This window comes from Diprion similis, chromosome 2 (genome assembly GCF_021155765.1).
Source record: "Diprion similis isolate iyDipSimi1 chromosome 2, iyDipSimi1.1, whole genome shotgun sequence".
In the NCBI taxonomy this organism is placed as follows: Eukaryota; Metazoa; Arthropoda; class Insecta; order Hymenoptera; family Diprionidae; genus Diprion; species Diprion similis.
The window spans coordinates 13,589,224-13,617,159 of NC_060106.1; the positions used below are offsets into that span (position 1 = coordinate 13,589,224).

Sequence of the window (27,936 nt, forward strand, 5' to 3'; positions counted from 1 at the left end):
AATTTTAGGGGCGCCCAATGTGTTGCGGAACAAAATAGTACCTTGCGACAATATTTAGTGAAAAGATTCGAGATTACATCTCCCTCTTCGTGTGTATATTCGTTACTAGCTCTCTTTAAGTAACTACAAATTACGTCGGAGCATGCGACCGGTGTGGAACACCGGTGGTAGATACAATTTCAGAGGGCGAAAAAGTAAAGCACGTCTGTAGATTTTTTTTAGATTTATTTTTCGTTTAATAAAAGATGAACAGCTTATTTATCGGTCTTCTTAGGCTTGCTGGAAGCCTGTTGAGCTTTGATTACTTTCACGACGATTTTCTGTTCCTCGATTAAAAACGCACGAACGATCCTGAAACAGAAAATATCACATTAAAGTAAACGCAGTAATATTTATAACTTGGGATTCTACGTTTCGTTCGGATGTTTGATTTTAAGTACAAAATTTGAAAATTTATAGCTACATTCTTATTAGAAACAGACCACAGAAATTGTGAGAGGTCGAGTGAACAGAGTAAAATAAATCAATCGCAGTTGATAAAAATATTAACTGAATAAACATGTTCTCAAACATAGTAAAGAAATGTAACCTGACAAGTTATTCATGATATCGATTAATATTCTGTTGAAGTAAACAACAAATAATGAACCCATATGACGAGTGCTAATGTGGAGAAACATTCTGTCATAACTTCAATGGTTAGGTAGGTAGCTGCAATACCGATCCAAACTTTGATATAAAACTTGACCACAAGAGTTATAAGTTATGAAGGAAATCTATTGTGAAATTTTCACGCAAAATAATATAGTGTGTGTGTAATTATAGAATTTTTTATCATATTCGTGGAACATTTCAAATGTAAATTAGTGATTAGATGAAGAGGATGCCAGTTAGTCTTCATCGACTATGTTAAATATAATTTATTTTGACTATTATTAAAACATTTGCATGACTGATGTGAAAATACCATAATCAGCACAATTCTAAATGCATTGCTGAATACAAATGTCAAAAAAGGTTTGTTTTTGCGCAACAATAATCCCAAGAACTGTATTTCTATATTTGAAGTACTACTAAATGCAGGAATGAATTTCCTGGAGTTATTTTCACACAAAATCGAAACTTCTCTTTTTAATTACATGTCATATTAAAGACTGTAAAGACTGACTATAGCATCCTCATAATTTAGTAATGTATATGATCATTGTTACAACGATTTCAAATTACTGTGATTTCGAATGTATCACAAATTGAGTGAAAAATTCAAGTTAACATTCAATTATATCAAACACTTTAATGACTCCAAAACATATCAACATTGAATGCAAAGTGCTGATTGTAGTAAATAATAAGACTGTATTTGAGTCTTCTTAGACATGGCCAGGTTTGTTAATGACTACGTACCTTTCCTTGACACATTTGTGGCAAAGGACACCGCCGTAGACTCGCTTTACTGTCTTTTTGCGTCTGCACATACGCGATCGTTCCATTGGCCTGGCAGGCTGGATACCCCTAAGTTTATCTTTGCATTGTCCGCATCTTGGGATCTTCTTAGGTTTCTTCAGGTACTGGTAAACGAGTTTACCACCAGGCGTGCGGACGCTGTAAGAAAGAAGTCATAAGTCACAACTCTGATGTGGTGGGTAATGTGAAATTGTTTCATTGAAAATATTATGTGCAAGATGTAATGTAAATTTAGATAAAAAAAATTCCATTTTCAATATTCACCAGAAAGAGCCGCGTTTAGGTCAATACAATAACTGTCGTACGCACGTGGATAGATTCAAGAAAAACGGGTAGCGTTAACCAAAACATAACCTAACTTAACCGAACAAGAGAAAATCGTATATCAACGATCAGTTTAACGGACATGTGTGTACTTATTGAAGTAAGAATTTTTAGGGAATTATAGCGTTGAGGCAATTAGAAATATGGAAATACTTACACACGTCTCCTGTTACTTTTCGTATTATACGACAGCCGTCGTCTATAGGTGAGTCGCTGCACCATTTTGGCTCTGTAAAATAAAGTACGATCGTTTAAAATTGGTGACAAATATGTGGACAATATACACGATTAAACATGAAAGAGTATCCAGAAGTTACTGGGTGCATGCGTAATCGCACGATTATTCGAACAAACTTGGATATTCAATAAATACACGAAAATACGGACAAACCTTTGTCGGACCTAGCCGGAAAAGGAAGCGACGTTTTACGCAGTACTCGATTCATGAACGACGCCGTTAGCGCCGCACTCGATATCGATAGTGTCGAGTTTTGGAACTAGAAACAAAGATGGCGACGCTCGTTGACAACTACGAGCAACAATACGCTGTTTTGACAGCTGATATCACCGCGAAAATTAGTAGGATTGCAATAGTGAACGGCGGTAAGGATATTTTCGTTGTATACTATGAAATAATCACGTTATTTTAAAGCTGACTTTATTACATATTACTGCGGTGATTGTGACGTGATAGGCGGTCGCTATCTGGCGGCGTTGCGACAAATGATAATCGATAGAAATCACATCTGGCTTGATACGCATACGTCATTCATGATTTAATTCGCAGGCGAAAAAAGGGCGCTCGTTCAAGATGTTGACCGGCAAGTTGAGGAGGCTCAAGAGTTGGTAAGGAAGATATTTACCGTGTTCTTATCAGGTGTCGACGCAAAACTAAGCAAAAACGTAACAAGACTTTTGTTCAGTGCAACTCATTTTGTATTTGAGTTTTTTTTTTAGCTTGAGCAAATGGAACTGGAGGTACGGGGGATGAGTGGCGCAGCTCGTGACCGACTTAGGGGTCGTGTAGAGAGTCACAGAGCTGAACTGAAGAGATTAAATCAAGAATTTCAGTCCGCTAAGCGACCTAAGGATGACAGGGGAGCTGAGGGGGGTGGAGATGAATCGTGGGATACCAGTATTACGATAGATCAAAGACAGAGATTACTAGATAATTCTGATAGGATAGAAAGGACAGGGAGAAACTTGCAAAATGGTTACCGCATGGTTTTGGAAAGTGAAGAGGTTGGCACTCAAGTTCTAAAAGATCTTCATGATCAGAGAGAAACCATACAAAGAACTAGAGGAAGGGTTGGTATATTGGATTTCTGAATAATCAAGCAGCTGCACCCTACAATTATCAACATTTATTGACTGTAAATACGTATTTTTAGCTACGAGAAACTGATGCGGAGCTCGGACGAGGCTCTCGATTGCTGTCGGGGATGATTTTCAGGGCTGTTCAACAAAGGATAGCCCTTGCGATCGTCGCTCTCGTACTAACAATAGTGGCATGCTTCGTGGTATATTATAGCTTCAAGTCTAAAGGTTAAATTTACAATATAACATGGTGACATGCCTCTTTCAAATCAAGTAACATTAATGATAATTACTTATTGTAATAACTTCTCTGCCAGTATAAAATGTACGTTTATTGAAGCTAAATTAAGTCGCTAATCAACAATCAGCAGGCTTACAAGTAGGTCATGCCAAAATAGTTTGTCACGGTTTCTACGGAATTATTTTTCAATTCACCTGTTCTGAATCGTTACAAGCTTACACTACACGCTGAGTAGCTTGTTTAGGAATTAATGTGCCGAATGAACCTTCATTCCACCATTTTAATATTGAAATACATATGGGATTACAATTCTTCAGCTCATGTATAATATCCCGATTTGCGCGATGATGCATCATAAGGTTTTTCTGTAGCTTGCCTAGATTTGTACATATAAGTAGAACAAGATTTAATAAGATTTCTATAATGCACTGCATATTTCTGAATATCTGATTCCTGCACAGAGTTCTTAAATATGCGGTTTTGCCATACTTTTCATTTATATCACTTATTTATATATCTATTGTCGCATTTGATAGTTACCACACTTTAGGTAAGACGGAGATGCAGTTTTATGTATTTGCGTCTTGGATTATTGCCAAAGTTCGAAGCATGTAGATCCGTATACTGTAATGAATTTGGTATACATTTGTAACAACCACACTTTGATGTGCAAACAACCTTCCTTCGTGTTATTTCAATTCTTGTCTTGCATCACTGATGTGTGTTCTTGAATCAACCACGTATCGAATTCGTTACAGCATGTGCTGAACTAATTTTAATTTATTAAAACCATTGATTGTAAAAATATTTAATGTAGATATAACGAAGACCTATTTCCAATTGTAAGTATTAAATTCATAACTCACTGATGCAATTGAAGTAAATTGGGACGTCTAGAAAATTATTTGGTCTTATTTTTGATATTTATATTTTTCTTAAAATTTTTTTTTTAAAGTTGTACATGTACAAACATGAAAATTTGCTTACCTTAAAATTTCTTTAAACGCAGCTGGGTTTTATTAGACATATATTTTATATCTTGTACAAACTGTAAACACCCATCCTTCACAAAATCGGCGATGAGTTACTGAAGCAGCAAATAATTTGTCATTCGTAATGAATTTTAGTTACGGACACATAACACTTGAATCATTTTATTTCAACGTTTTCCATGCCAATGAGTCAACGTATTATAGTAACATATTGAGTGGATTTATTTTTACTTGTTTAATATTTTCAAATATGTTTCACTTCGTCGTTTGATTATGTATATTAATAGCACGATCTTCCAAGGATCCCTTCCGATTTGGTTCACCCAAACTAATTTCGGCTACCGAAGCATGTATGTGTGTATGTATGTACGTCTGTATATTATAGGTACACCTAGGATTGAATTAAGGGAATTGAAATAATAGAATCGTCGAATATTTCATCCGTACAACAATCGAAGCATTTGTTACACTTATACTACACAGGTGCGTGAGAAAGAAGGAACCAGACAAGTTTAACAATAACCTGATTTATTATTTATAATATTATCAATATCTTAATAGCTTATTTAGTATTCCTCTTTCAAGACTATGTATTGGTGAAAATGATATAATAAATGTGTATCAAGTGTTGACAATAGCGTTTTTGGTCTAAAAGGCGTGGTTCATCGTTCCGGAGCGAGTTGGTTCAATTGTTAATTAATAATTCAAGGCCCGGGGTCAGTCCGGTCAAGCCAGATGCTGATAAAGATCTTCCAGTTGAGGTTTGAAGTATGCTTTGAGTTGTGGTCGTTTCGTTTTCAGCGTTGGTGTCAAAAGGCCGTTTTGTACTGAGAATGGATCTGGATGTAGGTAAATGTCTTTTACCTAGAAAAATTCACGTATAAAACGTGATTAGAACCTCGAATAATCCCCACTAAGAAGTGTATAATTAAGTTTCGTGCCATTTTATTCAATAATTAAGTACACATATATTTAAACAAACCTGTTCAAAGGATTTCAGGCCACCTTCCCTTCCCCAGGCCTGCATATCGTCGAGGATAAGCCGTTTTACCTCTGGGTTCGCGCAGAGGACGCTCAACGTTCCGGGAATTCTGTTCTCAGATGCCCAGCATTTCACGACGTCTACATCGGGCACGACAATTGCCACGACGCAGGACTTCAGCGATTCACCGTGAACAAATACTTGGTGGACGTACTGGCTTCGGATGTATATGTTCTCTATTTTTTCAGGAACGATGTACTCGCCTTGTGATAATTTGAAGATATGTTTTTTACGGTCGATTATCTTGAGCGTGCCGTTCTGCGGAAGGAATAACAAAATTTTATAGTAATCATGCGTTACATACGGAGAAAATATTGTCATTGAATTTACCAATTTTGACGACGGCCAAACATGGCGAAAGAAATGATTAGTTATTCAAACAAATGAAATTTGATTCAACAAAAAAGCAGTCAGAACAATATAATGATTCGGTTTATTAAATGTCATAAGATTTGCTTGAATCAACAAAATAATCGCCAGATTTGGTAGATACAATAATTGTTTTGTTGTCATACTGTAACGCCATCGTAGTATTTTTGAAATTGAATCCACGGTGGAAATTCAATTTACGAAAATAGAAAAAATCCTTGTAATTTATGCCTTACTTCGTAACGAAACATTTGGAAAAAAATTATTTTCTTCTTATTTTTACAATGACTTTGAAGGATAACTAAGATTTCAAAATATGAGTATGTTGTGTTTTATTACGGTTTACCGAATTTCAACCAATTCCAAAATGGCGGAATAACGGTTTTTCCTCGGCTGAAATCGTTACAATAACGTTACTAACTTCAACACGATGTTTTTAAACTTACAGGTAACCACATGCCGATGTCTCCTGTGTGATGCCATCCTTGCTCGTCGATAACCTCGGCCGTTTTTTCGGGGTCCTTGAAGTAACCGGCGAAGACGTTGGTACCCTTGACGCAAACTTCACCCTGGTTGCTAACGGCGAAATACTCCATATCTGGTACGTCGACTAGTTTTACGCAACAGCAGGCCACCGGCGGTCCCACGTGCTCCGGCACGTGGTCACCCTTCGATAGAAAACAAATGACGAACAACGTTTAATGTTGACTCGAGCAGGTTTAAATTTGTTTAAAGTTAGTTACAACTTGTCGCAATACATCTCATTGTCATTTGACCGCGTCATCTGACCACTACGATCACCCCTTTGTTATTTTTGGACTTCGATGCGACGTTACTTGTAGCGTGTTGCTTACACATCCAATATTTATGCCAATGGAATTCGGAGGCGCAAAAGAAAGAAACAAAATAAAATAAAATAATAAAAATAAAAAATAACGACACGGTGATTCCGCTTCATCTCAACGTTTGAACAGTGTGCGTGTCCATTGAATGTAAGAATTGAATCGGTGTTGATAAAATAAACCGCTGCGGCTGTTATAACGTCAGATTTATGTCGCCACTTCAATACAGCGACCAGGTATTCAACGCGCTATTAAAAGTTTTAACGTATCGCAAAAATAAACTGGAATCAATGCTACCATTTTATTGTACTTTGATACGAGCATTTGGTTGTAGATCAATACTACTAAACATAGATTCACATAAGCATGTAAGTGTGACGTTGAAGTGAAGCTATATTTAGTTCGAAGCACGTGTTTCAGGTGGTGAAATATGCACGCTATTTGTTATAGAGCATCAAAAAATTCCTGATATACTTATACGTATCTACAAGCATTTCGTAGAATACTTGATATTATAATACATACGCACTACACATCATCGCCTATCTTGCCTACGTATTTTAATTATGAACCGGGTTAACATAATCAATATTTATCGTGTTTATATGCGAGTAAATATGAACGCCTCACGTGTCGAGGCATCCATTTCAGTTGAAAATTTTACTCGTGCGCGATGCCAGCAGCAGGAAATTTACGTAATTCAGTATTTACGCAGGATCGTTCGCATTAGGATGTAAACGTATTTCCTTACGCAATTTTCCGGGAGGTTTATTCAAAATGAAAACTCGTACGATAGTTCTTCACGGTTTTCAAGACTTTGTAGATAAAAATCACCGAATTTTCGTCCATTTGTCTCTAGTTAAATATAATTGTGTTCATTTGTCTTGTGCGCATGAAATAAGGTTTCGAATTTCTAGATAATTTTTTTTACGTCCCAACAAACTTAGAAGGTTATATATTGTAAAACCAGAATATCTATACCGCGTATAATATTTTTGTCGGCTCGGAAATATTATAAAAATAGACCTTTTCGTTGTTGTATCGTTGATATTTAATGTAGTCTACGTATCCGCCGGTGTATTATATTAATAATTGAGTAATAACTGAGGCTTGGCGACTGACGGTATGAGGTGGGATAAAGCTGACTGGTAAATTTGAAGTTAAATTAAGCGTTGCGGCTCAATCAAAAGCTATTAATGAAAATACGTATATACCGACGCTGATCCTAACCACGCACGTGGTAATAAATTGTAAGATGAATTTACTGCATGAGTCAAGAAGATTGTCGACATTGATACGTATAATTTGTCGATCAGTAATGCAAATTGACGGTGTTTCATCGCGAATAATTTATGAGTTTTTCCAAATAGTTGACATGCAGGCAGTGACCGTGGCCATAGTTACACTTCTTTTTGCGTCAGCACTAAACACGTGTCCAGTTTACACGTTACTTTGCACGTAACAGAATTAGATATCAATAATAAATAACAAGATTAGTATGAATATGATGGGAATGCGGATATGTACACGCGAGTTTGCGGTTGTTTTAAAATTAATAGGCGTACATGCCAGCGGTAAAAATAATGATGACCGCAATGGGGTGAAGAGATGAATTAGCCAGACGGAGTGCAGCATGAATAATTCCCTTATGTTTATAGAGGCCATATGTTAATGGTGCTAAGTATAGAAAGAGCAGGGTGAGTAGTTTGTGGTTAGCGGTTGTTTTCGCGATAGTACCCTCCGACGGTTTATTGAATCAATAATGTCAGCGTCTTGTGAATCAAGTTACTCGTAATTGAATCCCCCTAAATGGATGGAGTAATAGCGTTAGCACGAATTGATATCACTTTCGGAATATCGATTTTTGAATTTTTAAACCTTCATATAAAATAAAGCGATACGCGATCATTTTGCAAATAATTTAAAACACCATTTCTTAATTATCGATATGTTACATCTGCGACAAATGTTCTGTTTTCCAATCGTGTGCTGACAGCTACATGTATTCGTAGTATTCAAATTGTTTAAACAACCACAGCTATGCAGATCATTCAGATGGGATCGTCAATTAAGTATGATCGTAATTAGTAGCACAATTGTCCTGAAATAATGTATAACTTAGGAAGTACCAAATCATCAAAATATATTCATCAGTTGAAATGGATTCTGTGGAAATTAATTGCCGTTTTATAGGACTAAAATATTTTTAGCTCTTGTCCCATTGGGCAGTAGAATTTAGTGAATGAGAAAATTTGTGCTCTAATTTTAAATTTCATGGCATTCCAGGTACTGTTTGTAGATATAGTCGCAACGTGGACGTCGTTGCGTAATCACGATTTTTGACCTTTCCACGCTCTTCTCGTCCACGAGCTACTGTTCCAATGGATTCATCAACGGACCGAGGACACACACAGGACTACATCGACTAACCTGGACGGTCAAGGTGATTGGAGCGCAGCATTCGGTCTGCCCGTAACCCTCGACGATCAGGCACCCCAGAACGCATCTCGCAAAGGTAAGAACGTTGCCCGACAAGGGTGCTGAGCCTACCATAATCAATCTGAGCCGCCCTCCCATTCCATCCTGTATTTTCTTGAAGACGACCTTGTCCCAAAAACTGTTGTTCCTTACTATGCTCTTCTTGATTTCGGACTCCTTCGCTCGCAAAGCCATGTTGAATAACATCCGTTTAAGAAACGAGCCTTGAAGTTCTGCTGTTACCTGTCAAGTTTAGTTATTCTTGAAATGTACTCTAGTTGAGTGACGGAATGAGGAGCCTGTTTATATAGTGGTGGGTGATAAATCTGTCTTTGTATATGTATACCGGATACGATATGCGAGAATACTACCGCCGGAGTTTATAGTGTTACATAAATATATGCATATATCTATTTATTACTGAACCTTTTGAAGAAACTTTACTTTTCAGCCTTGGATAAAATTGCTATAAAGGAAGCGGTAATATCGCAAATGTTGGGACAAAGTGAAAGCTTCGTCGAGTATAATCCGCGATCAAATGTTCAGCTCTTATATGATCGTAAATTAAAAAGTCTTTGATTGCATCTCGACGTTAAGGAAAGATAAATAAGCGTGCGGTCGGCCAACAACTTACTCGCAACTTGATCAATTGATTTGTGGGAAAAATTCGCATTAATCGATTCCGTGGTAAAAATATTTACAGGTCAGGCGTGTATTTTCACACCGACAAAAAACTAACTCGTTTCTCTGCTAAGTCAGAAGCTCTTAACACTTCCGTTTGTTTGCTTCTATTATATACGCAAAAGCGTTCTGAAAACTATTAAATCATCCAACGTTTTCGTCCAACTATCATCAGCCATATAAAACAAATTTCCATCGTAACGGCAAAATCTGTGAATAACGACAAAAATAGAGACCCGACTTCCCAAAGAGCTTTTAACTAAGTCTCACCTTGTCATAGATTCGATTGAGTAGCCTGGGAACGGCGGGCATCACCGTCGGTTTTAGAGCCTTCATATCCTCTGTCAAATGTTTGATGTCTCCACTGTAAAAGCCCACCGCGCCACCCACCATGTACATTCCATTCTCGCAGCATCGTTCCAGCATATGTGCCAGAGGAAGAAAACTGATCATAACGTCCTTGGAGGTGGGCCTGTGGTCCCCGAATTGAAGGAGCACCGCGCAGACGCCGGCTACTACGTTCTGATGGGTCAGCATGACACCCTTAGGGTTCCCCGTCGTCCCGGATGTGTAACAAATGGTGCACAGATCACTTGGACGAGGAGGTACTTCGGGGTAGTCCTTTTGGGAACCGAGACGTTCGACTTCGTCGAACCTCAGGAGTTCAACGCCTCTGTTTTTCGCCCGCTGATTCGTGGCGGGTCTGATGTCCTTCATTACGACCAGCTTCCTAAGACACCTCGGTGCTTTGTCCAACAGAAGGTTGCACTTCTTGTCATCCTCGCAAATAACCAAAGTGATCTCTGCCTGGTTTATTATGTAGGCGCAAGCATCCGGTCCCAAGGTGTCGTAGAGAGGGACGACCACCAGGGAGTAATTGTAGCATGCTTGCTCTGTGAGTACCCATTCGGGACAATTTTGACTGTAGAGTCCTATCAGTGTCTGAGGTCCGGGAATAAGGCCGCAAGCGATTAATCCTGAGCCCAAATTCCTCGCGCGCAGCAACGTTTCGTTGTAGTGCAGCCATTGATAAGGTTTGTTCTTTCCTTCGTGCCATCCAAGGCATGGCCCATTGTCTGTCAACAAAATGCGAACTTGGCAATATCTGCGGACGAAAATATATATAACATACGGTGCACCTGGTCCGTCTCGACGACCAGCCAGGCCTTGGTATTTTATACTTTTTATTTGTTTTAAAGGAAATGTTGCTTAGTTTTTCAATCTTGCGAACTTCAGGGCTCGCGTGACGTTGCCTTTAATTTAGCTGCGATTATCACTATCCTTTGAAATGTGCAAATCAAAGTAGATACTTTTGAGGATTATGGACTGAATTTAGGTAATTTTAACTGTCAAAGAATGAGCAACGGAGAGCCCAAGCTTAATAAACTGAGAGAAGCATAAACTTATCTAATCGTGGAAAATCTATTTATTGGCTGATATTTTTGTTTGGCGAGCTTTTCCTTGGACCACCTGTCCCCCGTTTGTTATCTTAATATAATTCAGAAATATGTAGTTTGGATCGAACTTGCCAAACTGTGCAACCCATCTTTCCGCATTGAAAATTTGTTAAGTAAAAGGAATAGAACTTTTGTTGTATGGGTAATTTGATCGAATCATCGCTGTCGAATCGTTGATAAATTGCGACACTTAGTTTAGCCTAAAAATTCGATTGAACGGTGTTTTAAAATTGCAAATATTCCATTTGCAAAACAGACGTGCTGACCACGTGAGTATTAGTCAATTACTCTAACTGTCAACGTTCCTTTCTGCTAAATATACAGGTGCAATTAGAGCAATAAAAAAGTCAATGCGTACTTAACTATTGATGGAAATTCATGCAAAGGATTAGTTGCTATAAAAATTACAGATGTTAAGAAATGATACTCGTCTGCGTATGTCGTTTAATGTGAAACACCACGTCTGAACTATTATTCGTGTTTATCGTAACGTAGTTTATTGACCAATTCTAACACACACAATACATCAAAGGTCGCGTTCACACCGGTAGAGAGGAAGTGGGCGTGATCGACGTCAAGCTTGAGTGGTTGATTAAAAATTGGTTCAGTTTTATGAAGACTTACTAGACTCTTTAGCACCCCTTCGGAATGAGTCGTAGAGAGTTCTTGTGTCCTCGTGAATGTAGCTGACGAATTTGCCATCCTTGCTGTCCTTGTAGAATTTCGACACTCTGACAAGCTCGGCACCCTGAAACCGAAGAGTTTTCCAAACTTAAATTATATCCGATATTGCGTAACCGATCGGCAAAGCACTACACTAAATATAGCATGAAGCAGTACTGTGTAGCCCGAGACAAACAGACGAATGATTTCCCTATTTTTGATTAGATAACGAATCCCGTGTTAACTTTTGGCTCGCTTTAAAGTCTCTACATTGCAATCATATAGACAAGCCGCATAAATTCCAATCAAATTTGCAAATATACAGTATCACTTTGATGATGCTAAACAACCGGCCACGGAGCTTTTGCTTCATCTTAGTTTTCACTATTTTCCCTCTCATCGTCGACTTTGTTCTCCTATTTTTCTTGAATAATTCGCCTGGTTACATAGCCCAATCATCAATCATACGGTAGCTAGGTAAGGTTGTCTCATTTCTTCTGGAACCTCTTCAAAAGTGTTAAATTTACACGTAGCAAGGCCAACTGTACGAAAAAATGTTTCAAGTACAGATTCCGACCGGTACAAAGCTAGTCCTTGATGCATTTTTGGTCGCGAAAGGGCTGGGCGGTTAACATCAAGGATGCAAAACGCATGATGCAATATCCGAAAAGTTTTTTTTTTTTCTTTTTTTTTTCCTTGGCGGGAAAAATGGAGGAATCGAACCATCGGGATGCGGTAAGATTGTCGGAAACAAACGTAGCTTGTCAAATAACCTTGAGTATCTCCGACTGGTCGTTAAGGTCTATCGGACTTCGTATCATTTCGTATGAAAAGGAACCAGGCACTCAGAGAACCGCCCTCGAGGCCTCGAGTAAACCTCCCGAGCACTCGCGGATATGGAAACTTCCCCCAGGTACACAATGAACTGCACGACACCTGCACCACACCGCGACTACCGTCCTGGCCCGGCGAATAACAGGGTTGCTTCGCGAAGATGTCTCTTTTCCCCCGAGTATCTCGAAGCTCTGTCACGCGGTCCGCGTCTCGTTCGTCCTTCCCTCCCCTCGAAGAAACTAGCGAGCGACTCAAACTCTCGGCCATTTAAATATAGGCTCGCATATTGAGGGACGCTGGCGACGCTGAACTTATTGGACGAGGGCCAGCTTCGACGGTAAACACTCTCCCCGTCGGAGGCCATCCTCGCTAAGAGCCGTAGAGAGCTGGGCCCTCGCGACGCAGGCGTAACGTCTGCATCACCTGACTTACTTACTTATCCCGGTGTTAAAATACAGCTAACAACTACCCGACAGCCGATGGGGAAGCGCGGGAATCTGCCAACATTTCGGACCGTCGTGGGAACGGCTGTTTTATTTTACCGCCAGTTATACGTTCACTCTGCATCGCGCGAGGGAACGTCGGACCCGGGGATCTCGTCGTTGAGGGGATCGGCAACTCTACGGGAAATGATGGATAAACGCCGCAGACGGTGATCGTTGCACTCATTTTTCACGGTTACAGGACCTGTGCTCTACCTTCCCGATACGTCCAGCTCTTGGTCCTTCTTCGGTGTATAACTCTGAATTATACTTCATTTCGCGAAAGAATTACATTTTTTCTTGTAGACCTAAAGCTTACGTGTTTGAACGAGACCAGAAATACTCTGAAGAAGTCTTAAGAGTCGCTGAACATCCCACACGAACTTCTCACCAGGCTATTTCCCCACATTCTCACTAAGTATAATTGAAATATTATAACGCTCTTGACGTGTTTAGGGTTCATCTGTTCCGATTTCACAGTTGAGGTATCGCAAGCATTGCATTTACTGTGCAAAAATACCCAAGTATTCATCGAATGTGCAGCTGCGGAGGAACTGGTGAAATTATGGACTATTCCACCATTTACACGCTGGGACCGTAAGGCCTTGCATCGAGAAAGTAAATTCACTAAATTCGCTTTGTTTTGTGTGATGGAACAATTTAACCAGTATCCTTCCATTTGGGTAAAGCTTTCGACACTTGTGAAACGAGGACAGAAAGAGTATTTTGTCTTGAAACTGAGAGATGGCTACTTTGTTCGAAGTCGATAAGTTGAGTTGAAAGTTTTTCTTAACGGATGTCCTACTGCTTACCGGAAGAACCTTGGCCTGAGCATCGAGAGGAACGAGAGGTCGCTCCGGTGTTGGACGGGAAGCATAGTACGCGGCGACCCCGGTCAGGACGAGAGCTCCAGCTGCGCCTCCCACGTAGGGAAGGTATTCCTCCAGGTTCGACTGTAACACTGCATTTTCGAGGTCTGGTTTAAGGTCAGTATACATCGTGCTCGGTGGTACGGGAGACGGTTATGGTGCAGGGTATGATAACTCCAGTGCCAAGCGCCTTGGAGATACAGAGATGCGGTTGTGTCTCGTCTTCATCGCACGGACGCAGTATTCCTTTACCGCGAATTCCTTGTCTGCATCTTGCTGGAAACTGGCTTATTTTAATACGTAAGAAAAGATGGAACCAGATTTACATCGACGTTTTTGAACATTCACCCCAACAGCTGATCGGCCTGAATTCCTTTTTTACATCAATCAGAGAGATAACTTCATGCCAAACAATTTTGTTGAGTGGATACCTAGTATTTCCTGCAAGTTCGTTACCGTAGTGGCTTTTTTCCTTTGTTTGAAATCGAAAGTCTGTCGATATATTGTTTTTTTTTTTTTATACTAATATAAGCAGTTTCTTTCACAATTCTGTTAGGGTTGTACCGCGAGGGATCGATTTTATTGATTCTTTTTACCCCCCAAGCGCTGCGCATTTGGCTTGTTCTGAGTATACGTGAACTTTATCTTGTATTTTTCACTTCGACTGACATTTAGTTAATTACTACCGAGGCCATTAACATTTTTCGGAAATATTAGCGATTAGGTCTTGTTACAGCACATTTATCAGTTCTAATTGTAAGAAACGTATCTTTTAGAGGATCGATTTCACGTTGAGAAATTTACTATGGTTTTTCTGGCTTAACTTTCAAGGGAAAAGTAAATCAAATAACAATAACGTTTTTATGATCAATAATATTCTTCTTCATTTTTTTGGGCCCAATCATCACATTAAAAGCAATGTCACGTGTTATTGTTGGCTTTACAATCGTAGACTATAGACAGCTTTTTACGTGTAAACCTTTTGCAGATAAAGTTTGACATTTATCTACGTGAGCCAAAAAGAGTAGATCAGAAAGCCGTAATAGTTGAATAAAAGTCAAGGAGTTTGACAATCATGTATAAAGGATAACAAATTATAATGAAAAAAAAACTGTTGAAGCTGTGATATATTCGCTAGAAATTCATTCAAAGTGAAATCTAACCACGTGTCACGAGAATCAAGTCTCTAGATAATCCAGGCTTCTATGAAACCATACAAAACCCATCAGATATCCTAATACCTAGTTTGCGGTGAGGTTCGCGTGTTTATTTAATTCCAGAATACGCAAGTCATTTTTTCACGAAACAACGGTGATACATCTACGTATAAGAATGAATTGAATGAAAAAATTGCAGGTATTCATACCGAATAAAGTGAAAAAAGATCCTATCCGCGCAATAAAACTATTGTTCACTATTCTGCTGACTCAACAACAACCTGTTCAAGATTTGAACTTGCACCTGACTCACATTGCATCTTCAGTAAAACATGTGCGATTATACCGGTTCATTCAAAAATTTAAAGTGGATGACCGAGGGTTAATATGTAGCGAGAATGGTGAAAAACTTGATATGTTCCAAGTTTCTCAGCGTACGATGTGTAAGAAAAGCTCTCTGAGACTAGGATATCATCAGTGATTTTACTTACTTGCTGAAAAGTCAGATCAGTCCTCCTTCTCCCGGTTGTTCGCTCTAAATGCAGACACAACGAACGAAGGCGCGAACCGAACTCTTCTATTTTCTTGTTGACGATGTGGTACGGAAGTTGGGTTATCGGGGCGCCTTGACCTCACCCCCTGAGTTAAGGCTTAGTCAGGACGGAGGCATGATAGGCGTGTTATCGTTCTGTACTTCGTGTCGTAGCGTTATAGGTATCCCTCTGCTGCTCAGCTCGACGCTCCACTAGTACGTCGGATTCGACGTGTATACGCTCCTGGGGTTACGTTCGCGGTATGACGTCACCGGGCTGAATCGATGCTCGGCGTCCGTGCGACCCCTGCATTGGGAAGGGGGACCGCAGCCGCATGGCTCGACGTGACGCCGCGACGGCGATAAGCCTGGCATCTCTCGTCTTGCTGCGCGGGCGACGCCGTCCAGGGTAGACGTTCGGTCAAGTGGAGGTCTGCGTTCGATAAGGCCAACTACAGCGGCAATTTTGAACGTGCCATGGATTGGCGGGTATTTGAGGACTCCCTTCAGCCTCATCCTCGGGGGCTTCGACCACGGGGTCCATCGACTCCAGTTTCGGGCCGGATGGCTCCACTGCACGTCGTTGTTTTCAAAGAACTTCTCTTCTCTGAATCGCTTACGGTAAGGCAATCAGGGGAGTTCGCGGTGACTTGTGATGGAGGTTCACCTGGATTCGTACGCTTAAGTCTGTGTTAGCTGGCAATCGTCATACGCTTTTCAAGAATGTGGACGTCGGCACGGTACTGGCCGATGTTGTTTCTGGCTCTTTTTGCGACGTGTTACCTTTGGAGAACGGGAGCACCATTTTCCTGGTTGTCCACCAGAGTGCTGGCAAGAGCCTCCTTCGAAGTCGGTCTCACCTTACCGTCATCCGCACTCAGGTTATCTCAACGTTTTGTGAACAAAACCACAAGAGCAAAGCACCTCGTCAGAGGATCCGCGAAGGTGCATCATCGCCAACCGATCTCGCGATACATGTTGCGGCTCTACCATCGTCGACCTGACGCTGACATCGTGAGAGCTCTTCAACCGGCTCACATCTCTTGGCCGTTGTCAAATGATGGTGGAAGAGTTCTAGAATTTTCCGTACCGATCACACAACCTGGGGAGGTTCTGGAAGCGGCCGAGCTTATGGGGGCCGCAGGAATGATTCTCCGCGTTCATTCGATCGACGGATTGCCTTGGAAGAACCAAGTCCAGCGGCCACGAAGAGACGATGCTTGGAGAGGATTCAATGTGACCGATGCGGTTCTCGGCCGAATCGGTGACGTACTGCGACTTCGGGTACGCGGAAGAGTTGAAGGTCGGCATCGCGGCGAAGGACCGATCCTATTGCTCAGCTACAGCAAGCCAAAGACGCGAAGAGCGCGATCGACCGTCTACGAGGACCAAGGGGACGTCACTACTACGTGGAAAAACGACCCCGCCCGACGCCGGCGTCGAAACGCTTGCCGCAAGCGATCTCTATACGTCGACTTTTCCACGATATCGTACGACGAGTGGGTCGTTGCCCCGAAGGGTTACGACGCTTACCAGTGCGTCGGAAAGTGCTTTTACCCACTAGGAGATCATCTCAGTCCTACGAAACACGCGATCGTCCAAACCCTCGTTTACACCGCACTTCAGGCTGCCGATGAAGCCAAAGCCAACGTTAACGTCAACTCTAACAACAACAACAACAACAACAACAAACCAGTCGGAAGAGCGTGCTGTGTGCCAACCAGGCTCAGTGCAACCAGCCTGCTTTACATGGACGCTACGGGAACCCTGACTTACCAGTATGGATACGAAGACATGGTGGTGGCAGAGTGTGGCTGCAGATAAGAGGACAGAGTCCAGAACTGCGTGCTTCTAATAATATTGAGATCGGTCGAATGCAAGTTCAAGCAGTGTATGAATATCAGACACGTGTTCCGAGAACACCCTGTCGGATATATATATATAGCTATTTTTACCTGCGAATTTAGATTTTCTTTTGTATATACCTACCTTTGAGTCTTGACCATCTTTATTAAGAAAGAGAAATACGATCTAATATCAGTAGGATGAAGTAATTCTTTACGGTGTTGGTCGGTACTACGTTTAATGGTAATTTCATGCTGAAGAGATCACTTTCTCTGCGATTATTTTGAGATATTACACCGTTGAATTCTTGTGTTTGGATACACTGCGGTATCGGAAAAGTTGATATTCCTATTTGTCAATTGTCAAGCTCCTTAATCGATTACATCGTAAGGTTTTGACCTGATTTTAACAGACATTGCGAATAATCGTAATTTGAATGAAAACCTCACATCGCCTTAATTATACAAACTCTACTCGTTCAAATTCAGGTAAGACTTTGTCTGACTTCTATTATCGCGGTTCAAATGATTTGGAGCAATAAATAAGCGCTAAGTGCATTATAAAATAGTTCATCATGTACGCGAGTAAAGATGTTGAAGCACTAGCCAACTGGGGATGTATTTGTAAATAATATGTTTTCTAAATAAAATGCCACTGTTACTCGTAAAACAATATAAATTTAATCAATTAACATAATCAATATAGTATGGTACAAAGGCACATCGAGCATACAGTGTGTTCTGATACACTCGTGTAATGTTAACTAGTTCTCGAACCACGTTGTTCACCATTCGTTAACACAATACGCACACAGATTATAGTAATTTACCTAATGATAAATCTACTCCGTATGCATATTCATAAGAATAAAAAAAAAACCAACAGTTTTCAGTCACTATGACGCAAACACTTTTGAGCACATTTCGCTATTCTTTCTGTTCAGTAGGTAGGACTTTGCCGGAGTCGAAACCCTTGACCTCCTCGTCTTTCTCAGCTTATGCCTGCTCCCGGGTATCCTCTCGATCTTGTACACGTGATGTCTGGCTGTTGACTGGGGCTGGGTAAGCCTCATGCACAACGAGACTGGACCCGAAAAGTCGAGGTCGGTGGCGAGCTCGAGTTTCGGTTCAACAGTCAGCGTGAATTCTGCTGTACTTTGCACGAATTTCGACCGAACCCTAGAGGCTCCGTGGACGGCGACACCAGCTGCCATCTCAACCAAGGACTGAGCATTCCTCGACCAAAGACTCAGCTGCACTTGACCGGCGAGATCGAAGCTGATGGCACCCTCAGCGTCGATTTCCGTTAGGAAGCCGGAAGCCAGAGGTAACATTTCCTTGTGGTGATGTAGGGCTGCCAGTGTTTGAAAGGCTGAGGTCCGAGTCGACGCTGTTCCTGACCAAACATGGCCCATCAACTCGCCTTGTCCGGAGAAGAAGACAAACGGCCGTATTCCAACGCCGAGAAGTGCGATTTCCATGCCAGCTGTTGCTACTTCTTCTTCAGTCGAGGCTTCGTCAACTTGGTTGTCAGACGTGGAAACGAATCCGCCCAAACCACCGGCAAATAGTCCCAGGGAAAAGAGCTGCTGGGTATGAGCTTCGGTCTCTAGAACGACATCGACGATACCTCTCTTCAGGAGACCTGAGTGAACTTCTTGGATGGTGACCAGAGACCCATTGCTATCCGGTGATTGGAGGAACGACCTTGTGAACGCAGTGCTCAAGCCTTTCTGAGCCGCAACGTGATAGTTGTTCACTTTTCCAGCAGCAGCTCTCGCCGCCTCCTTCAAGTTACCTGCAAAATCGTCGTCCTTTTCAGCCAGCTGGTCTAGGCGCTGGCTGAGGTACCTTCGCACTTCGTAGGCTGGGTCTTCGTTTGCCAAGTACTCAACCAAACCTTGAAGTTCATCCTTTGTCGGTTTGGTTTCGAGGATGATGTCAAGAGCAAGAGTCCTCGCGCTGCTGTCTTTTCGAGGCCCTCCAAGCTGATAGAAAACCCTTTTCGCCGCGGTTCTCACCTCAGGAGTTATGTGTTCTCGTTGCAGATTTCCCAGGGCTCGCCATGCGACAACGCTCGTTGTCTTAGTGCCATTTAAGGCGTAATCGAGGAGCGTTGGAATCGCTGCTTTGCTCTGCAGGTTTCTCAATGCCCTCAAGAAGCGAAGCCTGCACTCCTCCCCGGAACAAGTTTCAAGTCCAGTTTCAAGACTGACCCTGGCATTTTCGATGACTCCTGGAGAGCCCTGCTGTCTTGCTAAAGCGGCTGCGGTCAGGGCCAGGGTTTCAGCTAATCTCTCGTTTTGCTGCGTCTCTTCTGATCTCCTCAATACATCTTTGGCGACGTCTGGATGCGGCACTGGCGCCATGGACAACGCCCACAAGTATCTTTCAGTGTCATCGCCAGTTTCGTCTTGTCGTAAAGACTTCATAGCCGCCTTGTGGGTCGTCGGTGTCGCTGCTGATCCTACTACGTCCAAAAGTTGAGCTTTTATTTCTCGGTATCGAGGACTCTTCAGCACTTTGGCAAGGTCTTCGACAGAGGCTTCCCTCACCAGGGGTAAAAGTTTAAGGAATGCTAGGGCAGATTTTGCAGATCCTAGTGCTGATTCGGCAAGTGCTGCACGATTTTGATCGAGGACTTGATCCAGCTGAAAATAAAATATCTGTATTAGTGTAGCCAATTTTACTATATCTTTTTTATTAGCAAAGTCTTGGTTCGATTTGAATGAAATTCCAAGCCGTAAAGATATCACGTTGAACGATTTTCTTTAAAGTGGAACAAATGGCAAGTTTTTCACGTATATGTACTGGGTGATGACCATCCTGTATTACGATATAATTCAAGGAAATCAACAAACCGTAACGCAACCGGCATCGGGGCATGTAGGAGATTCCAATTGGAGGCTTATGGAAGTTTCCCGGAAGCTGGGTTCCAGTAGAACGACGGCTTCCTTGACAGTTTCGGCGACTACAGGTGTTGCCTCTAATTTTCCAGGGATGAGCTCAAGAAGTTGCTGCGAATTGACGGCAGTGCTGGCTTCTGGTTTAGTTGCTAGGCTCATCTCGTGTCTTTCTTCGTTTAGAATGGATTTAGGCAAAAGGCCTGAGATCAGCTCGTACTCAGCTCTGCGAAGGCTCTCCACTTTCACCCCAAAGATCGGACTTGAGTGTTGTTTCTTCGGGGGCAGCGAATTATCCGCGCAGAAGGTTTTTTCTTTCGCCAGGCTGTGTGGCCCTCCAGATAGGTAGGTGACATTGCAAAGTCCCGAGGCATCGTGTTCCAAGTAATCGCCATCCAGAGTCCGGTATTGGAAAAGACTGACTAATCCTCGTTTTAGGTTTGCAGTCGACGCGTCGTCTGATGGGTCAAGGTACAGAGTGCCCAGTTCACCCTTCTGCCATAGGACGAGGGCCGGTGCTTTTGAAATTTCGTCCAACCTCGAGGAGTGTTCGACGAAACCTTCTGGCTCTGGTGCTTTACGAGACTTGATCCATAACTGCGGCGACAGCAGCTGAAAATATTGAAGTTTCTTCGTAAATATTTGCTTCTAGATTCACGAGGGTAGTTTGATCGATTCCCTTCCAGAAAAAAAAAAAATAATCATCTAGCCTGAGTCACGTGTGTTGAATTTCTATTGTTAGTGACGAAATACGTGGACCAATGAAAATCTGCCACACGCGAAGTTTCTAGGACGGAATCCTTGAATGCTGACGCAACAGTGGGTACGATTAAATCTCCAGATAATGCTGATAATGGTAGAGAGCATGAGAAGTCGAGAAATATTAACAATGCATTTGCATTCAATTTCCATGTAGCAAATTCGACGTACATGCAACGTCGCATATGTGCATAGGCAAGTACTTGACTACATTATACTCCTCGCGATGACCTAGTAATTAACTCAACTTTAATTATATACCGTATTAGCAAATAATAATTTCGTTCTACGAGTTATGAGCGCTATTTCATTTCATGTTTAATAATAAGGTGAATTTATTCCCAGCATTCAAGTTTCATAATTATAGCTGGTGATTAATGTAGTATTCAAAAGTTTCGGATAATCAATCTATTCAAAGTCCAAAAGTCATCAAAACCCTCAAGGTTTCCATGCGTCGATCAATTGCTTACCAATGTATTTTCAAATCTTATGAATTAACTCTCGTACCCTCTACGTCAGCATTATGCCGACCTAGCAGTCAGAAAGATTCGTCAGCTTATCACCATGCGGGTGAATGCCAGCTATTGATGTGCATATGAGTTGCCACGTGATGTGAACGTTAAGTTCCCCTGTAGTTGTAGCGCTCAAAGTCCCGTAATCATCATTGTATATACATAAAGATTACTTTATCCGTTTTAATGTAAAAAAAAGTATACCAACTCATCATTAGCAAGTTTGCAGCCATCAACCATGCTTATCGCGAACATTCCATTTCTACCAATAATAACTGAGCCTTGAGAATGGATGTACAAAAAATTCATGACAGTTAAATAAAAGAGCGCTTTGCAAAGTTCCACAATTAGCTTACAACGGAATTGAGAACAAGTTTTTTCGCGCACTAGTGACGCATAGGCAAATTTATATCGCTATAAAAATTACAGTGCCCACGTCACTCGTGGAAACAAATGTCAACACGTTAAGCAGGAACAGATCAATCGGTCATCAATTATCCACAACTTCGATCTTAATCCATCGGAACAAATCTCTCATGAATAGCAATCAAGTCTACATGGAAATATGGTAATAACGTGTAAAATGTAATTTCACCCCAAGTGCATCATGTCTGGCATAAAGAAACCAAAAACATATACCTGCAACCTGTCATGCTGGGCTCCACCTCACCACGTGTAGGTACGTAACGTGTCTCAAAATGAGATCGTCTTACCTCGATTCTGAGGAGGAGGGTGTCCGCGTCGTTAGGGTCCTTCCACACCGCGGTCACAGCGAGTTCACCGGTAAGCTGAAATCCGACGTCTCCTCCGGTCCTCGGAGGGCCAGCCTCTTTGAAAAGAAGCGTCGTAGTAAGTTTGTACTTGAGTCCACTGCCCAGGGTCCATCCTCGCGCCGCACCAGCCACTGCTAAAATTATCAAAAATAAAACACTGCACAGTCGTCTCGTTGCCATCGTGTTATTATCGCCGATTTAGGTAAGACGTCTCGGGTGAATTAGTCCTTCTCCAAAATACTCATACTGTAACACATTAACGGCGAAGGTGAAGTTATTCGTTGGGCTACAAACTAAACTACGGTTCGACTGTCGAAGAGTTCGCGAGCCGACTGAGTATCGTCTGGGTCTCGACAGTAGCCGGCTGGTATGTCTTGGTGAGCAACGCACACAGTCGCTTTGTGACCAGGACATATCGAACTTCGTTACAAACGTGTAACCTCGTGGTGGTGTTCGTGCGGTTGATACGGGCGTGTATGACGCGCCTCGTTCGCCTTGCTGTTAAAGTACAGGTCACCGTTGAATCGTCGATATGAATACATCATCAAGATCGTCGTACTATCGGAGTCAGACGATCGTCTTTTGACAATATTGAATAGCAAATTGGTAATGGGTGGTGAGAAAGGCGTCACTTTATCACGTGCTCTTTGAACGAATTTTTTTCCCCCATCCTTCAGGTACACAGGATGAGGATCGATAGCGAAATGTACCTTCCAGTGCATGAACTGCAGGTGTTTACTCCGAATCGGATTTACTCATGTCTGTGATATTGTAGCTACTTTAACAAGCCACCTTGCAGCGTGTATTCGCTCACGGTATTGAATCACTTTCGAGATCTACCCGAACCACGATCCTCGGTACCGTTAAGTGCGTCTGACTCCTACTTTTTGTTTGTATATGTTATATGTGCGTGCATGGAAAGTACGCGATGTAGTCGAGAGAGCGTAAAGGTCCGTTTCCACGATGTGATGAACAATCATTATTCCATTTCTCAAACTGCTTCATAAATTCGCTTTTACCTAATATCAAACTTCAGTTAATCTTCGCCAGCCTTCCACATGATTATCAATTCTTTTCTGTTATCCATTCGACCAGCGTATCAAGTGCTATTTATATTTATTGCGTCAGGTTAATCGATGAATGCAATTAAAATCCAATGCAATCCAGTGTTCTACTTTGAAATAGGTGTGAATTGAAATCGTGCAAATCTTGAATAATATTGAGGGAACCACCAACGCGACGTGCCCGATATTTTTATACATTTCACTGTTGTTTTTCACAAATAATACATCCTATCGGCTTGCGTTTGTTATTACGCAAACAAGTTTATCACTCTTTATCTCAAACTATGGGTCAGTCACGTTGAAAACCAAATTTATCGAGGATGTTACGTAGCAAGAAAACAAACGCCAAAAGAACTATGCAATATATACAAATACCTATGATGTTGTTAAACTAGTATTATCGGTATTTCGTTTCAATTCTGGAATTCGTCGAACTACGGTATAATGAAACCAAAGCAAAACTCGATAATGGATTAAAGTTCAACGTTGAAAAGATAACGCATTATTGTTTGTTTCAGACTTTTACATCAGAATAATTACATGAAACTACGTATCACAGTAATTTGTTCATTATCATACATTCCGAACGTTGGGACATGTGTTTGAAAGCGAACGGTAAATAATTCAATTATTACTTCCAACGTTGTATTGAAATTTTCGGCAAACATTTTGTCGTTTTTTTTCCATATATATTATCCATCTCAAATTATACTCATGAAAATGATCAAAAAATTATCCATTCAAATGAGGCAAGAGCTTTAGCGTCGGTCAATCTAAGCCTGAAAAGTGCTTCACGTAGTCGCCCAACCTCGTGTAACATGTTCTGCCATGCTTTAAAGTCAGACACTCGTAACAGGAATTCCGGTCAATCTTCGGGTAGAATACTGCCGCTATACAACGAGCAGCGACCGTATGGAGCCGGCTACAAGTTCCTGCCCTTTATTCCATGTATTTCATGTTATAAATGACAAGCCTTCGATTTGGTTCGCGTGCCATTTCGGATTTTATTCCCCTACTTGTTAACTATTTTTATTTTTTTTGCTTTCTCATCCAGCGGTTATACCGTTTTCCCGAAACACCATGAAGCAACTGTGCATTTTCATACGAATCGTCGAAATCGCGTTTACGAATTGCCTACGAAAGGTATGACGCGTAATTCGAGTCTAAGCTAGATGATCCATCGGACATTCTACTCCAGACCATCGACAGACTGGTAGACGGAATTCGGTCATCTCATGTTTAGCCTGTGGGCGGTAATACGATTAGGACATTGCAGAGTCCAGAGTCTCGACTCGGCTTTAGTAGGGTCGCGTTATTGGGGTCGTTAAGCGTTGGTTTGTATTCTGATTCGCCGAATGACATCGTCAAGACCCCGAGGCGGATTATCTGGATGGTTTTCCGAGTGAGGGTCCGGCGTGACGGGAAGTAGCCAGACTGGTCTATTATAGATAAACGCGCAATGTATCCCCGGAAATGGATAATTGCAACTTACGGTACGTCGACGATTGTGTGCATATTTACCTGGAGCCATCCGACAGTAGGAACCTGCGACAGAATGAAAACATTTTCGTTAACGTTCACAAGTCGGGGAAATTTGTGGTAAGGATTATAACCGAGGATGATGAAAATTCCCTGAACAAACGAGGCAATGGTACACGTGTACAATATAAGGAAAATAAAACGAACGACGGGCATGAAAGCTGCCGTCACCGCTGTGGTTTTAACGCTCGAAACTCGTTAACTGAACGTCAGGATGGAGAGTACACATTGATCACGAAGAATGGCTGAAGGAGGGAGGAAGAGGAGGAGGAGGAGGAGGAGGAGGACTCAACGGACCCGTTCAACGACTCCCTCCTTCCTTTAACTTCCCACCGTCCCCTTCTGTCTATCCGAGGAATCAATGGGGACGGGGACCAACAGGGACCGGTAAACTCGGGGAGGAGGGATTGTGCTCACCAAAGAGTGCCAAGAGGTAGACCAGGGTGACGGTGATGGCCACCGGCTTTCCCGGGCGCACCATTCTGCAGTTGTCGTACTCTCGTTGCTCCTCAGTATCCGTATTATTATTTTCTTATTTTCCTAACAACGATTTTCCTCACTCGCGGGGACCACGTTGCCGCGGTTCGGACAGCGCTCGGTATTCCACAGCTGCTCGTCAGTTCTCGTCCTACGAATAAACACGAATAATTATTAGCTGAGTCCGGCGTTATCGCTGGCTGGGAACCAGTGCGACCGAGAGGGCAGCCAGCTTGGAGGGGACGGACGATCGCTCCACAGGAGGGGGTTTCTCGGCTGTCCTCAACTGTCGCTCCTACTCGACTACGACGACGAGCAAGTGCTCTACGTTCCTTTTTCCAACTTCGCGAGTCATCGTTCTATCAAAATGTGAGATTTAGAAGGATAAATCTCGTTCACCGCATCGTGGATGTTGTCGTGCCAGCCTTCAAGTTCTTATTACCCGGGTACACTGTGAATCGTGATGTCACAGAAACAAACACGGACTGTCTTAGTGGGACCACGAGTAACAGCAACCCCGTGATCTCTTGACATTCGACAAATTAATAATCCCAAATTGAATTTCGCGATATCGTCATCATATTCGGATTATTATTAGTTTTCTCAACGGGAAATGCATTCGTCGGAGGATAAAAATGAAAATCATGTATTGGGTATCTTTGGTAGTTTATAGGTTCAAAGAAAATTCTAATCATAAGTTATCAGGTTCAGAGTAATATACAGAATACGATTTTTGGTATATTTTCTACTATGGAATTCTATCTGTTGAAAAAAATCGTGATTAAAAGAGACTCAACCGTTACTGCATGCTTCGATGCGCATGCTGCTGGAAGTAAATTCTTCATTTGCGGGATGTTGGGTCTATTATAAGAAACGGAATTCCATCAGATTAGGTATATTACGGTAACATTATGCTCATTGCAATTTTCAAATAACGCAGTCAACGTATCGAAACCACTTCTCTGCGGTACACAATGAAAAAACTGGTAAATTATAGCTTAGAGTAGAACATCGAAGCATTTGCCAAGCGTTATATCGCGTGCAAATATACGAGTAGATATACTTATAATGCAGAAAAAAAAACAAAATAAATATTATTCATTCCTTCAGGCATTTCGCATTTTGTTATATACATCAAATCGTGCAAAAACCTTCGTAAGTTTGTAACCATCCATGCGTATGTTTTTCATCTGTGCGTCTCCATGCCGTGCATGTTTCGTTTCTGCCCAACCGTAGTTATACATAATTATACAAATCAAAGGAGTTGACTCGATCTCCATGGAATATTTAAGAAAGATTTCAATCTAAACCTTACGTATAATTCTATCTATAACGAAGGACGAGGAGACCTTGAATGCCGCGTCATGCGCGCGTATCTAATTCGGGTTTGTCAGTGTAGATACAGTGTGTAATTCTTTGCCTTAAACACCTATAGACGAATACTTTGCTAGACTTAAAATTGGTGATAAAATTGAATGTAAAATGAGATGATCGTATTATATGAAGTCTAAAATTTCATTTAATATGTTTCGTTGTATGTATAAACGATTGACCATTTTTTTCAACAATTTCACTGCCTCGTCTTCTTCGATTAACGCGTGTGTATCTCTTTACGGTTATGAAAGGCACTGGCAATGAGTTCAGTGTCTTGTTACCAGAGTTGCGATGGGTTCTGATAAAAATCATACCTACTGTTACATCGGAAGGCTAGGACTATTATCTACTACGTAAATATACATAAATATGTGTCATAAGTCACATTGAAGTTAGGTAGTACCTACTGCATTGAAACGTTTCAAATGTATTCCTCTTTCCGGATTTTTAGAAACACATTTTTCAGATTGATTTGAAACTAATTCACGTATGAGTGCAAAATGTGATGTTTAAAAAAAAAGGAACCAAACAGTTTTACATTGTTTATTAGAACCCATCTGACGATGCTGGTAATCTATAGATGCTCTGATCCGATTGCATTATATAACCCCAGAGACGCGTGTGTCCTTTGACGAGAATGCGACCACAATGACTATGTTACGTGAGAACATTATACCGAGCAAAAATAAAACGTCCAAAAGCGAAACCTGCATACCAGTTTTCCTGTACTCGCAGACGTGAAATACCTAAGGTTTCTGCAGCTTCTTGCTTTCCTTAGGTATCGACACTTCCTTGTTGATAGTACTTAAGACCAGTTCACTTTAACGGCGACGTCGGCGTGGGTAGAAGACGTTGGAATAAAGCTATTACTCTGGTGCAAACTGGATGTCAGTTGCGTGTTGTTTGTACCGGATACCCAGTAGCCACTAACTCTATGTGACCACGAG

General features: G+C 41.6%; 5 protein-coding genes across 7 annotated transcripts; 2 read left to right on the forward strand and 3 right to left on the reverse strand.

Moving 5' to 3' along the window:
* Positions 1–208: 208 nt before the first annotated feature.
* On the reverse strand, positions 209–2,232 carry LOC124416111 (60S ribosomal protein L34-like). Its single transcript, XM_046896995.1, has 4 exons — positions 2,180–2,232; positions 1,946–2,017; positions 1,405–1,602; positions 209–351 (listed from the first exon to the last, which is right to left on the reverse strand). Exons 2-4 carry the CDS (start codon positions 2,008–2,010, stop codon positions 255–257), a joined length of 360 nt encoding a protein of 119 aa, XP_046752951.1. The 5' UTR covers positions 2,011–2,017; positions 2,180–2,232; the 3' UTR covers positions 209–254.
* A 25-nt stretch (positions 2,233–2,257) lies between these two features.
* LOC124416110 (vesicle transport through interaction with t-SNAREs homolog 1A) lies at positions 2,258–4,192 on the forward strand. The gene is made up of 4 exons (XM_046896993.1): positions 2,258–2,391; positions 2,576–2,634; positions 2,746–3,096; positions 3,180–4,192. The coding sequence occupies exons 1-4, from the start codon at positions 2,298–2,300 to the stop codon at positions 3,336–3,338; spliced, it is 663 nt and encodes a 220-aa protein (XP_046752949.1). The 5' UTR covers positions 2,258–2,297; the 3' UTR covers positions 3,339–4,192.
* A 657-nt stretch (positions 4,193–4,849) lies between these two features.
* On the reverse strand, positions 4,850–15,936 carry LOC124416108 (long-chain-fatty-acid--CoA ligase 5). 3 transcript variants are annotated; one of them, XM_046896990.1, is made up of 8 exons: positions 15,704–15,936; positions 13,999–14,147; positions 11,832–11,955; positions 10,021–10,826; positions 9,022–9,312; positions 6,196–6,417; positions 5,321–5,638; positions 4,850–5,202 (listed from the first exon to the last, which is right to left on the reverse strand). In XM_046896990.1, coding segments are annotated over exons 1-8 (2,049 nt in total). In that variant the 5' UTR covers positions 15,705–15,936; the 3' UTR covers positions 4,850–5,064. The 3 variants fall into 3 exon arrangements, with proteins under 3 accessions (XP_046752946.1, XP_046752945.1, XP_046752947.1); XM_046896989.1 differs by lacking the exon at positions 15,704–15,936 and having other exon boundaries at positions 13,999–14,184; XM_046896991.1 differs by lacking the exons at positions 13,999–14,147; positions 15,704–15,936 and adding an exon at positions 12,644–12,958.
* Positions 15,937–15,938: 2 nt separating this feature from the next.
* On the forward strand, positions 15,939–17,635 carry LOC124416109 (dorsalin-1-like). The gene has a single exon (XM_046896992.1). It carries the CDS (start codon positions 16,468–16,470, stop codon positions 17,566–17,568), a length of 1,101 nt encoding a protein of 366 aa, XP_046752948.1. The 5' UTR covers positions 15,939–16,467; the 3' UTR covers positions 17,569–17,635.
* Positions 17,636–18,246: 611 nt separating this feature from the next.
* Positions 18,247–27,917, reverse strand: LOC124416112 (microsomal triacylglycerol transfer protein). Its single transcript, XM_046896996.1, has 6 exons — positions 27,705–27,917; positions 25,556–25,766; positions 25,121–25,144; positions 22,476–22,669; positions 20,450–21,103; positions 18,247–20,239 (listed from the first exon to the last, which is right to left on the reverse strand). The coding sequence occupies exons 2-6, from the start codon at positions 25,617–25,619 to the stop codon at positions 18,485–18,487; spliced, it is 2,691 nt and encodes an 896-aa protein (XP_046752952.1). The 5' UTR covers positions 25,620–25,766; positions 27,705–27,917; the 3' UTR covers positions 18,247–18,484.
* Between the last annotated feature and the right edge of the window lie 19 nt (positions 27,918–27,936).